We start from the raw sequence: 16,374 nt of genomic DNA on the forward strand, positions 1-16,374 counted from the left end.
GCGAGTGACCAAACTTGTCCCCGACAGCGCTCCGTAATTGTACTGTCCCACCACTCTCCTCCTCCTCCTCTAGTTCCGCCCGCCTCATTCCGGCCCCCTCCCTCCCCGCGCCACAGGAGAAGGATTTGCGCCTGCGCATCTCCAATTCAGGAGCTTTTCCCTTCCTGACGACCAATCCACTTCCCGCCTCCGGTCCTTGGAACGCTCCTCCCCTCTATCGAGGCCCAGGTTGGAGGCACTGGTCGCAGTTGGCCTAGGCAATGCCTGTATATAAAAAAAAGATGCACCTATCGGGAAATTCGAACGAGTCACAGAAGAGGATGGCATATGGTTGAAAAGTTGGTATATATTTATCACTTTCGAGTCAAAATGCGGGCTTGAATAAGACCCGAGCCCGGCAACGAGGGTCATTTTGGATTGGGCAATAGTGCGGGCAGCCTTTCCCTTTTCCTCCCCGCCCTCCGCCCCGCCCCCCGGCAGCCCGGCCGCGTTGGTGAGTGGCGGGCGGGAGGGCCGACGGGCGGAGGGAGGAGGGGGAGCTGAGGGAAGGCGGGCCCTCGGCTGCGAGATAGGTGGGGGGAGGGGAGGGGAGAGCCCGAGCGCTGGAGTTGGTGCTGGGAAACCCGGGGCTAATGTTGACAACAGGCTCTAGGTGAGTCCCAGGGAACCTCCTTTCCCTCCGCTCCAGCGCCGGGGAGGATCTGGCGCTGAGGGGTCCCGGCCTGGACTCCTACTCCCTGAGGGACCCGAGAGGCGACTCCGCACTCCAGCTGTCCGGGGGCGGCGAGCAGCGGAGGGACGAGCGGGTCGGACGTCGTTCTCCCGAGACCCCCTCTCCCGGAGGGGCTGCTCAATGTGGGGGAATCTCTCGGCCGGGCCGGCCCGGGGCTGGCGTGAAGGGCGGCAGGAGAGATGCCTGCCCCACATGCCTGGGCCGGGCCTCGGGGCTGGAGGCGGGGGAGCCTGCTGTGGAGGGGGGAAGGTTTTCGGGGGCGTGGAGGAGTGCGGGGAGAGGCTGGGGCGAGCTCCGGACTCCGGAGGGGGAGCGTGGACAAGGAAGTGGGACGGTGTAGAGGAGCCAGCCGAGCCCGAGAGGCTGCGGTGCTGAGGGAGTGCGGGGCGAGAAGTTGGGGTTAGGGCTAGGATGGCTCCCGGGAATGGGAGTCGCGGCCGGGAAGCGTGTCGGTGGTGGGACACTGAACACAGCGGGGGTTTGTGGGAGCTGCGTGTGCGGGAAAGAGGCTCGGGATGGATCTGCGGATGGTGGCAGTGGGGTTGTTTGGATTTACTTCCTTTTAACCAGGTAGGCTGGTTGATTCTTCGCCTCTTCCCTGAGGCTCTCAGTACTCTCTTAGTAGTACTGTTGAACTTAGGGGGCGATCACATGATGATGTTTGATCTCTGGTGAACCAAGCAGCTTACAGGTTTGGGGGTACGCATGGTAGCGACTAGCTCTGCTCTCTCAAAAAACTTAAATGTGCTGACTGACACATTAGACGAAAGTAAGAGTTACTGACCCTTCTCGTTTGTCATAGTTTTTAGGTGGTCATAAAAGTCGCACACAACATCAGGAAAGCCATTTTTGTGCTGTGGTGAAATTTCTGAAAATTTTGAATGAGTCTCATATATATCTGTATCTATATAAGGACTTTGTAAAAGAATAAAGTTAGAGACTGGAAGATATCTCTGTGCTGTTCTACCTTTAGAACATTTTGAGTTCAAAACACAGGCTTGCAAGGTGAACCAGCATTCTCTTACTCTGTAGTATTTTCAGAGCAGTCTAATTGTGTATATATGGTACTTAGCAAATTACAGTTTTATTAGGGAAACACCTCCGTTCTCTGTCCTGCATACTGCACTGGGATCTGTTTTACTAGTAAAATTGTTTTTACTTACTTTTGGAAGTTTAGAGTATATTTAGAAAACCAAGTAAAATAATACAGACCGAGTGCCAGGGCATTCTTTTGGGAGCTAGAAAGGTGGTTTTGAACCATGCTTTCCTTTTAAGGTTGTCTGAATGAAAGTGTATTCAGCAAAGTAGTTTGTAAGAGTTAATTGTATTTCAATTTCAAGAACACTAACCTTTATGTTCTTTATTTTTATGTAATAGTACATGGGAAATTTGGAAACACCTTAGGTTAATTATTTTCTGTTGTTAAAGTTTGAGTTATTAAAGTAAGAATTTAGCGTTATGTTAAGTATGAGCTCAGTTTAATTTTTTAAAGTTGGCAAAATGCAAATATGTACTTGTTGGATTCATGTTTCTAGTGTTTATTTGGTCTTTAAAAATCCTTTGCGTCTGTGAGTGTAGTGGGAGAGAGAGAACTGGGTGGCCACTAAAGCCAGTTGGGTAAACTTGGGCAGGTCACACGGCCTTCCAGCACTCAGTGTAAAAGCTAACAGTCCTGTCTGTAAGGCTCTATCATAGTGTAATGGCCTATTCAGGGTTAAATGTGAAAGAGAATTGACACTTATTTAATGGCTTTCTTTACTGTAGCTACTGCTCTATATGAGTTTAGTAACACCTTAAGATATGTAGCCATAGCTCCATCTTATTGGAGAATAATTAGAATAAGCAGAGAAGTTAAGTTACCTGATTTCCATAGCTAGTAAGTTACAGAGTTGGCATGCAAATCTGATATCTGACTTGAAAACCTGTTCTGTTCTCACAAGTTGCATTGTTGCCTGCACTTTTGGATACAAATTTGGCAGCTAAAATTTAGCTCTGAGACCAGCACTTAAAGATCTAGTTGGGAATCTGGTTTGTCATCCTCAGAAATAGGATTTGTCTCATTTGTCACTGACTTTATCATCTATTAATGTAGTAGTTCTTTACAGTGTAGGTGAATATTGGAGAGTCATGAAAGTTTGGGACCCTGTTAAACTTATAAATGATGATCTTTCATGGATTTGTCAGATAAAAAGTGAGTTTGTTTATGCTGTAGAAGAATTTAAGATTTAATTTGTAAGCAACACCTTAGCTATAAATTCTGATGTTCTTTTGTTGTCTGAGAATTGTATGTTCTTGTAATCTTTGAAATATCTTGTTGATACTTCAGTCATAAAATTCAATTTCCTAAAATTTTGTTGCATTTAATGACCAATACCCTTAAGTAAAATTGTGTTATTACCTTAGACATTATGTTGCCTCTGTACTTTCAGCCAGTGTGTGCCAGTAAGGTAAAAACATGTAGCAAGTGCTTAACCATTATCAGACACCTACTGAGATTCACAATTCTATGACTTGTCATAGTCAAGTGTCTGTGATCAAGTCTTCCATTTCACAGGTTGGTGCTCTCAGAGGGTTCACATTCCAGTTCTATCACCAGCTGTGAAGGCCTTGGTCAAGTTACTTGGTTAAGTCTCAGTTTACTCACTTATAAAATAGGGAAAACAATACCCACCTCATAAAGATTTTAGTATTGAGTGAGAAGGTACATAAAATGTTAATTGTGATACCCGTGACTGGTTATTGGTGATATACTGTTTGAAAGTTTATTTTATAGTGTGTTTTGAAAGTTTATTTTATACTGTGGCATTTTCACATTAACGGTGGGTATATACTGGAGAATAAGAAAGTGAAAGAAGGGAGCTGAAGGAGGTGAAGACTGACTACTAAGATATCTACAAACTTTCAGTATTCTGGTCTAGGTTGTCTTGCTGGTATAATGTTTTAGTGTGTTCAAGTAAATTCCTTATTTGTTTATATTATTGCAAATGTTTTAGCTATTAACCTGGGGTTTGTTTGCTATAATTTAAATTCTATAGTTGAAAATATATAAGAATACTGTGTATATCCAAACTATTTACTAAGACACTAAGAAGTTTAAGTAATTTTATACTTTGAAAATTAAATTGTGGTTTTCTTATATGTAACTTGTATATTATTTAGAAATTAAAACAAAAGATTACCTAATAAATTATATGAGATAGCTAATTCTGGGTGGAGAAATGTATTTTTAGGAGACTCCTATGTTTTGGTGAGATATACAGGTTTTTTTCTTCCAGTATTTGTAGTTTCTAGTTAAGGGTGTGAGTTTGTTTAGTGTTGTTCAAATAGCACTTTTTTTGGTGGAAGTGTTCAGTATCTATTAGGCATGGGGAACTGCGATGAAATGTGGTGGTCCTGAGGAACTGAATTACAGATTTTATGTTTAAGTGCGCCACCACCGCCCGGCTTGTACTCCATTTTTTATTGGATTATGTGTTCTTTTGGTGTCCAGTTTCTTGAGTTCTTTGTATATTTTGGAGCTCAGATCTCTCTGTCTGATGTGGGGTTAGTGAAGATCTTTTCCTATTCTGTAGGCTGTCGTTTTGTCTTGTTGTCTGTGTCCTTTGCTTTACAGAAGCTTTTCAGTTTCAGGAGGTTCCATTTATTGTTTCTCTCAGTGTCTGTGCTGCTGGGGTTCTATTTAGGAAGTGGTTCCCTGTTCTTTCTTTTTTAAAAAAAAATTTTATGATTTATTTATCTTTATTTTATGTGCATTGGTGTGAAGGTGTCATGTCCCCTGGAACTGGATTTTCAGACAGTTGTGAACTGCCATGTGGGTGTTGGAAATTGAACCTGGGTCCTCTGAAAGAGCAATCAGTGCTCTTAACCGCTGAGCCATTTCTCCAGCCCCTCAAGTGTACTTTCCATTTTGTCTTCTATAAGGTTCAGTGGGGCTGGCTTTATGTTGAGGTTTTTACTCCTTTTGGACTTGAGTTTTGTGCATGGTGATAAATATGGGTTTATTTTCATTCTTCTGCAAGTTGATATCTAGTTATGCCAGCACCACGTGTTAAATAAGCTTTCTTTTTTCCATTTGATATTTTTTGCTTCTTTATCAAAGATTAGGTGTTTGAAGATGTGTGGATTGATATTTAGGTTTTGTATTCGGTTCCATTGGTCCTCCTGTCTGTTCTTATGCCAATACCAGGCTGTTTTTAGTACTGTAGCTCTGTAGTAGAGTTTGAAGTCAGGGATTGTGATGCCTCCAGATGTTTTTTTATTGCTCAGGATGTTTTGGCTATCTTGTGTTTTTTGCTTTTCCATAAGAAGTTGAGTACTGTTCTTTCGAGGTCTTTGAAGAATTTTGCTGGGATTTTGATGGGCATTGCATTGAAACACTAGCGGACCTCTTAACTCAGGGAAGTTTTCTGCCTTGGCCTCCTGGGTACTGCTCTTAACACATTAAAAAAACTTGGGTTAGCTAGGTGGTGATGGTGGCAGTTCATGCCTTTAATCCTAGCTCTCTGGAAGCAGAGACAGGCTGATCTCTTTGAGTTCTAGGCAAGCCTGGACTACAAGAGTTAGTTCCAGGACAGCAAGGCTTTACAGAGAAACCTTGTCTCAAAAAAATCAATAAAAGAAGAAAAGGAAAAAAAAACCTGGGGGTGGGGTTTAAAACTTACCCATGATGTTTCCAGTTGCAGTGCTGAATTATTTTGGAGTTGGAGCTAGATGTGTTTAGAAGTTCCAAATGCTGTGCTACAACTCTTTTGTTATGCTTTAGTTTTTGAGACTTGGTCTCTAGAGCCCTGGTTGTCCTGGAACTTGTATACCAAGCAGCCTAGAATTCAGGGAGATCTCTCAGCCTCTTCCTCCCAAGTGCTGAGATAAAAGTGTATACCACCATGCCTGATCCACTTTTATGCTTGAATATTTTCTTAGAGAGTAAAAACCAAACCAAACAAAAATCCTTAGATATAGGAGTAACTAATAATGATAAAACATGGAATGTAACCAACAGTTTTTTTAGTGGTGCTGGAGATCGAAGTTTTGTGCATGCTAGGCAAGGTCTTTACCACCAATACACCCTAGTCCCTAAGACATTATTTTTCATCACAGCAATATTAGTTTGAATGCATTTAAAAAAATTTTTTTTTAGATAATATTTATTTATTTATTTATTATGTATACATATTCTGTCTGTGTGTATCTCTGCAGGCCAGAAGAGGGCACCAGATCTCATTATAGATGGCTGTGAGCCACCATGTGGTTGCTGGGAATTGAACTCAGGTCCTCTGGAAGAGCAGTCAGTGCTCTTAACCTCTGAGCCATCTCTCCAGCCCTGCATTTTAAAATTTTATAGTTGCCAAGATTCATATGTTTTGTTTGAAATATAATGTCATATCATTAAATAAAAGCCATTCTGCCCACAGTACTGACATTCTTTTATTCCTACAGATTGTCCTGGGTCACATAATGCCAGCTGAGCGTAAAAAGTCAGCAAGTATGGAAGAAAAAGACTCTTTACTAAACAATAAGGAGAAAGACTGCAGTGAAAGGCGGCCAATGAGCAGCAAGGAAAAACCAAAAGACGATCTCAAGATCCCTGCCAAGAAGGAGGTCAGTAAAATCCCTGAAGACAAAAAGAAGAAACTTGAAGAAGATAAGAGAAAAAAGGAAGACAAGGAACGCAAGAAAAAAGAGGAAGAAAAGGCAAAGGCAGAAGAAGAATTAAAGAAGAAGGAGGAGGAAGAAAAGAAGAAACACGAAGAAGAGCGAAAAAAGCAGGAAGAGCAGGCCAAACGGCAACAAGAAGAAGCAGCTGCTCAGCTGAAGTAAGAAACTTTAGTTATAGTGTGAAGGAATGAGAGTAGATGATTGTTTCAGAAAAAATGCTGCCTGCAACTTCTTGAGGTTTGGGAGGATGTTAACTTGTTTTATTAGTTCTCCCAATCAGGGGCATGTTTGAGGTGCTTTAAGTGTTGCAGTCTTTAATGTTTATGAGATCTAGGGTGATCTGAGTTTTGTTTGTAAATTTTTTTTTTTTTTTTGGTTTTTTGAGACAGGGTTTCTCTGTGGTTTTGGAGCCTGTCCTGGAACTAGCTCTTGTAGACCAGGCTGGTCTCGAACTCACAGAGATCCGCCTGCCTCTGCCTCCCAAGTGCTGGGATTAAGGGCGTGCGCCACCACCGCCCATCTTGTAAAAGCTTTTATCATGGTCATGAAGCTTCCCCCTGTCCCCTCAGTGAACCTTCTACATAGTGACAAGTACTCTTCAACTAAGAAGTACTTTGCAATACACTTTACAAACTCTCAGTTTCTCATTTATTATATACACACACACACACACACACACACACACACACACACACACACATATAAACTATTTTTTAATGTGCTTATGTGAGTGTATATATCATGTGTGCAAGTGACCCAGGAGGCTAGAAGAGGGTATCAGAACTCTTGGAGCTGTGCTTACAGGTTATGTATGGGTCCTAGGAACCAAACTTGGTCCTCTGGGAGAATGACAAGTTCTCTTAACCGCCAGTCTCAGTCTCTTCCTTACTGCTTAGTTCTTTGTGTGTGTGGTTTTGTTGTTGTTTTGTTTTGTTTTTTTGAAACAGGGTTTCTCTGTAGCTTTGGAGCCTGTCCTGGAATTAGATCTTGTAGAGCAGGCTGGCCTTGAACTCATAGAGATCCATCTGCCTTTGCCTCCTGAGTGCTGAGATTAAAGGCGTGTGCCACATCACCTGGCTTTCAGTCTCTCTCTTTTTAATGAGAAGTTTGGAAGGCAGGAATATCCACAACCATAATTCTTAAGAATTTCTTGCTTATTTATTTTCTTCCAAAACTAATTTTTAATCAGACTCAGTTGTCAGGCTTGTATAGTAAGTACTTTTACCTGCTGACCCATCTAGCTGAAGTTGTAATTGGTAAACATACTTGATTTCACAAGTTTACCAAGTAAACTTTGATGTTTATAAGAGGAGATGGATGTGGTCATGTTAGGATGAGTTGGTTTATTTTGTTTGGACATATTAATTAGTATAGCCAAAAGGGGGCTTTTGATTGCAGTACTTTAGTAATTTGATAGCTGGACTGTGTAGTCAGTCTCAGAGGGAGGACATGGTAAAATAAGGGAATAGAATTTATAAGGGAATAGACCTTGGTGGCTAACTTTAGGAATGTAATCTAATGGTTTAGTATGTAGAGGGAATGGGAGAGAAAGGTAAGGAAAAAACTGGTGGTACCATATTTGCCTTGCTCCTTAAGTTATGTTTTTTTTTTCTTTTTATTGATGTTCATTTAAAAAGTTTGGATTTTATTTTTATTTTATTTATATGAGTACTTGCCAACTTGTATGTCTGTATACCACATGCATGCAGTGTCTTTGGAAGCCTGAAGAGAGCAGCAAATCAGGGACTGACATTCCAAATTGTTGTAAGCTGCCATATGGGTCCTGGGAATTGAGCCTAGGTCCTCTGGAAGACTAGACTAGCCAGTGCTTCTAGCAATTCTTAATAATTCATATAATTGTTTTATATAAATATATATTTATTTAAATATATTTTATAATGGTTGTTCTTCCCCCCCCCCACACACACACACAGGGTTTCTCTGTAGCTTTGAGCCTGTCCTGGAACTAGCTCTTGTAGACCAGGCTGGCCTCAAACTCACAGAGATCCGCCTGCCTCTGCCTCCCAGTGCTGGGATTAAAGGTGTGAGCCACCACCACCCAGCTATAATGGTTGTTCTTTAACGGAAATGTTTCTTGTATGAATGTTTTTCTGTTTGCCTAGTGCTTCTGTTAAACATTTGATATTATTCCCAGGCATATCACTTTATATTTTACATATTGAGCGTTATGTCTTAATCAGTTGAACTTATAAATTGGCGGAATGATTAACAATTTGGATTAGTTTAAAATCCTACCACAGTAGGTGTCAAGATTTACTGTGCTATTATTACATTGTCATTAACAAGATACCTTTGAAAATAATGAAAGAGGTGGTGCATGCAGCTCCATAGTACAATACTTGCCCAGCATACTTAAGGTCCAAGGTTCTGCAGTTCCGCAAGACAAAAAAATAAAGTAGTGGAAGGTCTTTTTTGCACCTTTTGTACATCTTGGATTTTTATACTTAGATCATAGTTTTTCATTGGCTTTTACTCTTAAGTGATTTATAAGTGATGCTGCAAAATGTGTATTTTTATTTGTGTTTTGTCTTCTACATAGAGAGAAAGAAGAATCCCTTCAGCTTCATCAGGAAGCTTGGGAACGGCATCAGTTACGAAAGGAACTCCGCAGTAAGAACCAAAATGCTCCAGACAACCGACCAGAGGAAAACTTCTTTAGCCGCCTAGATTCGAGCTTAAAGAAAAATACTGCTTTTGTCAAGAAACTAAAAACAATTACAGAACAACAGAGAGACTCCTTGTCTCATGATTTTAATGGCCTGAATTTAAGCAAATATATTGCAGAAGCTGTAGCTTCCATTGTGGAAGCAAAACTAAAAATCTCTGATGTGAACTGTGCCGTGCACCTCTGCTCTCTCTTTCACCAGCGGTATGCTGACTTCGCGCCCTCACTTCTGCAGGTGTGGAAAAAGCATTTTGAAGCAAGGAAAGAGGAGAAAATGCCTAACATTACCAAGCTAAGAACTGACTTGCGTTTCATTGCAGAATTGACAATAGTGGGAATTTTCACTGACAAGGAAGGTCTTTCCTTGATCTATGAACAGCTAAAAAGTATTATTAATGCTGATCGAGAATCCCACACTCATGTTTCTGTGGTGATTAGCTTCTGTCGTCATTGTGGAGATGATATTGCTGGACTCATACCAAGGAAAGTCAAGAGTGCTGCAGAGAAGTTTAATTTGAACTTTCCTCCTAGTGAGATAATTAGTCCTGAGAAGCAACAGCCTTTCCAGAATCTTTTAAAAGAGTACTTTACGTCTTTGACCAAACATCTGAAAAGGGACCACAGGGAGCTTCAGAATACTGAGAGGCAAAACAGGTGATTTTCAAATGTTTCTCAGAATTGAGAATTTATTGTGGAGCTCATACTTAAAATGTTTAAAGTCTTTATGCCATTGATAGAACTTATGGAAAAGGTCTTCTTAGAGGTGATTTCTTAGTATTCCAGGGAACTTTCAACACTATCATAGTCGTAAGTACTCGCGTGTAAATTTGACTCTTGGATTAGATTTTATTTCTGATTTCAGAAGAAACCTGGCAAAAAGGTGGTAATTTTTGCTTTGTTGATATGTTTTCTTCCTGTGATGTGTGTGTATGTGTGTGTGTATGTATATCTGTATATTTCTATACATATATATATATCGATAGATAGATAGAGATATACATATATATCAAAACAAAAAACTCATTAATGTAAATTTTCTGTTTGCCACTTTAAATGACCTGCCACTGTTTGTCTGTTTTAGTGTGTCTCCTAACAGGTTTGCTTTCATTGTTTTATATATATTTTTTTTTTTTTTTGGTTTTTCGAGACAGGGTTTCTCTGTGGCTTTGGAGCCAGTCCTGGAACTCGGTCTGTAGACCAGGCTGGTCTCGAACTCACAGAGATCCACCTGCCTCTGCCTCCCGAGTGCTGGGATTAAAGGCGTGTGCCACCATCGCCCGGCCATTGTTTTATATTTTAAGTCATTAATGTCACTGCTACCACTTGCTTTTGTAAAGAAAATGAGTCAGTTATTCGTTGGCAGTGATTTTTGAGAGACAGTGTATGAATTTAGCTGTGAAAAGAGTTGCTGAATAAGTTTTAAAGTGCTTTGATGGACTTTTTGTGAGGGCTGTTATTTACAGTTTGAAACAAGTCATGTATCTGTGATCATTGATAAAATGACCCTTTAAGAACCAATTAAATTATATGCTTAGGAGTCTAGAATTTCTATTGATCAACAACTAATGAGGAGGCATATTTTTGTCTGTCCTCCTGATCTGCACTGGGGGAGAAATGGTGTAAGTAATTACCCCTGGAAGATGCTTGATTTAACCAGAAAGACAAATGATTGTGTATGACAATAGTACAGGTTTAGGTTTATGTTAGACTATGTAAGAAATCCTAGTGACCAAAGGTCATTCAGATGAGAAATAGACTCTCTGTGCAACATAACAAAATCACATCCCAAAGAAAAAAGTAAAATGGAAACAATTACCATTCTAGTTTATGCTTTTGAATGTTACTAATCACATATTTAAGTTTCTTAATTATGATTTGCATAATGCTTTGTTATTCTCATCCTACCTAATATTTCTACCTAATACATTGCAACTGACTTTGTAAATATAACAATTGTTGAGTTTTATTGACTTCTTCATGGTTTTATTGGTTTCTTTATAGTTTATGCATTTAGTTTTAGCCTTTTAGCATCCTAGTAGAGAGAAACTACAGTGATTTAATGCTAGAATGAGCCATGTGTCTCTGATTCCTGACTTCAATTGCACATTTTATGATTGCTTTCTTTTTTCAGGACAACTATCTTCAATTCTACACTCTTTAATCATCTTCAAACACTCTCACTATCTATCCTTCGGACATTCATTTTTGATTCATTCTTTTCTGTGATCAAAATTGCTTTTTTTTTTAACCGTCTTGTCATTTGTCTTTTTTTTTTAACCGTCTTGTCATTTGTCTTTTTTTTTAAGCTGTCTTGTCATTTGTCTTTTTTTTTTTTTAATGTATTTAATGTGCACTGGTGTTTTGCCATTCTATACTTTGTGTGAGGGTTTCGGGTCCCTGGCACTGAAGGTCCAAACAGTTGTGAGCTGCATGTGGTTGCTGGGAATTGAATTCAGGACCTCTGGAAGAGCAGCCAGTGCTCTTAACCTCTGAGCCATCTCTTCAACCCCTTGTCTTTTGTTAGGCCTTTTTTACACTGAAGCCTGATTCTCAAATAGACAGGTTTTTGTTTTGTTTTGTTTTTGAGACAGTGTCTCACTAGGTAGCCTTGACTGGCTTCAAGCTTGCTAGATCAGACTGGCCTTGAACACATAGAGATCACTGGTCTCATTCTCCTAGTGCTGGGACTAAAGGTGTGCACTACTACACTTGGTTCATATGATCTACTTTTAAGGTAGTTCTTTACTTTGATCTGGTTAGTGCAGTGATTTTTACCCTGAATACATATTTGCTGAACTCTTTAGTTTTTAAGGTGTTATCTCACTGTTTGCTTAATTTAGATTTATTTAGATGATTTAATATGCTAACTAACTCAATGATTTTGCAAATGATTTTATGTGTGTTATTAAGTGCTCAGTTTAGTAAATGGGTTGCTTGTTTTGTGTAGTCCTGGCTGTCCTGGAATTAGCTCTTTAGATGAGACTTGCCTTGATCTCATAGAAATCCTCTTGTCTTTGCTTTCCAAGTGCTGAAATTAATTAAAGGCATGTGCCACCAAGGCCCAGCAGTAAATGGGTTCTTCTCTACTGGTCCACCTATAGTTTTGATAGACACATTTTCTGTTCATTTATTACTGTGGACTTTCTTCAGAAACTTAACTGCCTTGATAACAGAACTGGGTTTTTTTTTGGGGGGGGGGAGGTAGCTCTGTCTGACTGAGAACTCCCTCTGTAGACCAGGCTGGCCTTCCTCTGCCTCCCAAGTGTTGGGATTAAAGGCATAAGCCTCCACTGCCCAGCAATAACAGAACTGTTAATCTATAGTTTTAGAGTTTACTTCCAGGGTAGATTGACATTAACATCACGGAAGTCATTTGTCCCAGCATACTTTGTTTACTTAGAGATGCAGTAATTCAGGGATGTGAAACCCCACCATCACCACCACCACCTGGAGATCCACCTGCCTCTGCCTCCCAAGAGCTGGGATTAAAGGCGTGTCTCACCACTTCCTCGCTGGATGTGAAAATCTTAATAGAAAATATTTGACATCTGGCTTAGTAAGTTACTTAGGGCTCAAGATAACTTTCATTTGCTAATTAACTTCAATAGTGATGATACAGATAACCCCCAGGAAAAAATTAATTTGGGAAATGGATTAGTGAAGAATCCCTTTCTTCTGAAAGGGCTTATTACAATGTACTTCAAAAGTAATCAGTTTTGAAAAGTTTCTTTTCATAACATGTTGCTTTTGAAAACCAGTTAGTGATTTGGAATAAATATTTTTGGTTAACCATTTGCTAAAGAGTTTCATCCTTGTAACAGAATACTAAATATTTTGTTAATTAGTAAAGTTAAATATTATGGTAATTCTGAATACATACTTTTTAATCTTTGAGTAAACTTAATTGCTTGGGTGGGCTTTTTTTTTTTTTGGTGTTTTTGTTGCTATTATTGTATTTTAGTTTTTATATATAGCCAGAGAATGTGAGATAAAAAAGAATAAGTTAGCAAAGAACATTATGTTAAATTTCTGTGGTAAGATCAAATTTTATGGACCATTTCCCATGATCATGTCTGCGTTGACAAGCTTATCAGATTATTTCATCATTTGTTTATAGGCGTATTCTGCATTCTAAAGGCGAGCTAAGTGAAGATAGGCATAAACAGTATGAGGAATTTGCTATGTCTTACCAGAAGCTGCTGGCAAATTCTCAGTCCTTAGCAGACCTTTTGGATGAAAATATGCCAGATCTTCCTCAGGACAAACCGACACCAGAAGGTAAGATATAACCCAGTGTGTGTGTGTGTGTGTGTGTGTGTGTGTGTGTGTGTGAGAGAGAGAGAGAGAGAGAGAGAGAGAGAGAGAGAGAGAGAGAGAGAGAACACAACTTTGTGGGGTTCTCTGCTTTCACTGTATGGGTTCTTGAGATTGCGCTCATGTCCTCAAGCTTGGCAGCAATATATAGCAATATATTTGCCTATTCAGTCATCTTGCCACGGCACAGCATCCTCTCTCAGGCACCACTTCCTCATCTGTTACACATAGCATACATGCAGGCAAAACATATACATAAAATAAATATAAAATTTGTATAGCCCTCAGAGATCCACCTCCTCTTCCTCCTGAGCCCTTACTGATTTGGTTAGGGTTACAGGTGTGTACCATCACACTGAACTCTGGTCACATGCTGCCATATGGGTAAAAGTACTTGCGTCACAAGCCTGGTAGCCTGAACATTAGAGGAGTCAGTATTTTCAAGATGACAGCTCATAAATCTACCTTAAAAGTCAAAGCAACAAATATATATATATGTTACTTATTCAATGGACTTTTTTACAAAATACATATGATTCTAGATGTTTCTATGGAAATATGCTTCTCAGAATCCCATGGAACTAGGAGAAAACTGACTTTTGGAAATTGTCTTCTGGCCTCGAACACACATTTGCCCACATACACACATAACATGTAATAATTATTATTTTAAAAAAATGCACCTCGCAGTGGTGGCGCACACCTTTAATCCCAGCACTCCTGAGGAAGAGGCAGGCGGATTTGAGTTTTCTGAGTTTGAGGCCAATCTGGTCCACAGAGCAAGTTCTAGGACAGCCAGAGCTGTTGTATAGAGAAACTGTGTCTCAAAAAAGCAAAAACAAAACAGAAAAGAAAGAAGGAAGGAAGGAAGGAAGAAAGAGAAGATAGATAGATTGATCGATCATCACTGGCTGGAAAGATGGCTTAGCAGTTAATTAAGAACACTTACTGTTCTTTGAAAAGACAGAGGTTTGGTGCTCAGCCCCTACATTCAACATTTATAACTCCAGTTCCAGGGAATCCAGTAAACTCAAACAGATACACACTTATGCATACACATAATAAGAATAAATAAAAATTTAAAAAGCCAGACATATTGGCACTAGCCTTTAATCCAACATTCAGGAGGCAGATGCAGATGGATCTCTGAGTTCAAGACTAGCCTGGTCTGTAGAGTAAACTCCAGGAAAGCTGGAGATACACAGAAAAGCCCTGTCTCAAAAAACAAAACAACAACAAAAAAAGTTATCACATGTAATTTCAAGTGCTTCTTTGTTTAAAGAAATTCTAGTCAGTTGAAACAATAGAGGTTTGGTAGCTACAAAATTGAAAATAAAAAGTAAAGTGCTATGTTTACCATGCTATTTCTGAAATAGTGTTATCTGCTCATGTTTTATTTTATTTGTAGAGCATGGACCTGGAATCGATATATTTACACCTGGTAAACCTGGAGAATATGACTTAGAAGGTGGTATATGGGAAGATGAAGATGCTCGGAATTTTTATGAAAACCTCATTGATTTGAAAGCATTTGTTCCAGCCATTTTGTTTAAAGATAATGAAAAAAGTCAGAACAAAGATGCTAACAAAGATGATTCCAAAGGTAAACTATTTTTTCCAATGTTATTTATATTATTGTTGTGCATATTTAATGTGTGTCAAGGGTTGGTGGTAGTGCATGGAGATCAGAGGAGAACTTTACAGTTAGTTCTCTCTGTCTTCATGTGGATTCCAGGGATCAAACTTGGTTTTCAGGCTTGCAGGGCACGTGCTTTACCCACTTAGCCATCTAACCTCCTTCCAAAGGCAAACTCTCAAGGAAACACCTGAAATTCCATATGATGGAAAAGAGCTTCAGAATGGTATATGTTTAAAAGCAAACACTGGCGTGTGAGCATCAGATTAAATGCATGAAGTAATAATGAGGAACAGAGCATTAGAAGGTGATGGTTACCATGTTTGGGTTGGTGTGCAGGCCCAAGGTGACATATGAAAAGTCAGAGAGGACATTTTGTGTCCTCTTTTGTTACTTTCCATGTTACTACCTGTAAACAGGTTCTCTTGGTTTTTCAAGACAGATCTCTTTTTGTAACAGTCCTGGCCATTTGGAATTTGCTCCACAGACCAGGCTGGCCTTGAATTTACAGAGATCTGCCTGCTCCTGCCTCAGGAGTGCTGGGATTAAAGGCGTGGCACACCACCACCTAATTTAGATAGGGTCTCCTACTGAATTTGAAACTGAACTGACAAATCAGCAAGCCCTCCTATCTCTACTCCACATCATTATCCTGTGTGTGTCCCCTCTACACCCATAGTGTGGAAGTTAGTGGTTTAAGTTTGTGTACTTTATGTGGATGCTGGCTATTAGAACTCATGTTTGTTCAAGTGCTCTTACCCATGGAGCTATCTTCATAGCCACTGACCATCTTTTCTAGAGCCAGTATCTTCACACTATTTTGAATTGATTTGGAAGTGTTTATTTTTATTATCTTACAATGGAGTCATGTGAGATCTTAGAAGACAAGAGTTTCCCCCTCAAAGCATAGGTTTTATATAGTTTTCTCTCTACATAATATTCTTTCTAGGCTAGATCTAGTCAGGTCTCTGAGAACATTGAAAGAAATCTAAAAGTCTGAAACAGTAGGAGGTGCTGGCCAAACCTGTTTCTCAGATCCATCTTTATGCTGCTTTTTCAAACTATTCTGTCTTTGTGCTCCTACCTGGTTGCTGTTTTAGCTGTTACTCTTTTCTTAAGAATTATTTTTACTCTCCTAATTTTTTAAATTTTTTTTTATTTTTCAAGACAGGGTTGGGCTGGAGAAATGGCTCAGCGGTTAAGAGCACTGCCTGCTCTTCCAAAGGTCCTGAGTTCAATTCCCAGCAACTACGTGGTGGCTCACAACCATGTGTAATGAGGTCTGGTGCCCTCTTCTGGCCTGCAGGCATACAAGCAGACAGAATACTGTATAAATAATAAATAAATATT

The 16,374-nt window shown here is 39.7% G+C and overlaps 1 protein-coding gene across 8 annotated transcripts in view; it reads left to right on the forward strand.

Annotated features, from left to right (window-relative positions):
- Window positions 1–248: 248 nt before the first annotated feature.
- Window positions 249–16,374, forward strand: part of Upf2 (UPF2, regulator of nonsense mediated mRNA decay) — a 101,198-nt gene continuing 85,072 nt past the window's right edge. For 5 of the 8 annotated variants that reach the window (XM_005354864.3, XM_013349043.2, XM_013349045.2 and 2 more), the window contains exons 1-5: window positions 573–652; window positions 6,170–6,546; window positions 8,949–9,728; window positions 13,192–13,352; window positions 14,797–14,991. In XM_005354864.3, coding sequence (XP_005354921.1) covers window positions 6,188–6,546; window positions 8,949–9,728; window positions 13,192–13,352; window positions 14,797–14,991 — 1,495 coding nt within the window. In that variant the 5' untranslated portion in view covers window positions 573–652; window positions 6,170–6,187. Of the gene's footprint in view, window positions 339–572; window positions 653–789; window positions 807–1,195; window positions 1,304–6,169; window positions 6,547–8,948; window positions 9,729–13,191; window positions 13,353–14,796; window positions 14,992–16,374 lie in introns of those variants that run through there. The other 3 variants (XM_026783014.1, XM_026783015.1, XM_005354863.3) reach the window with 3 other exon arrangements.

Source organism: Microtus ochrogaster, chromosome 16 (genome assembly GCF_000317375.1).
Source record: "Microtus ochrogaster isolate Prairie Vole_2 chromosome 16, MicOch1.0, whole genome shotgun sequence".
In the NCBI taxonomy this organism is placed as follows: Eukaryota; Metazoa; Chordata; class Mammalia; order Rodentia; family Cricetidae; genus Microtus; species Microtus ochrogaster.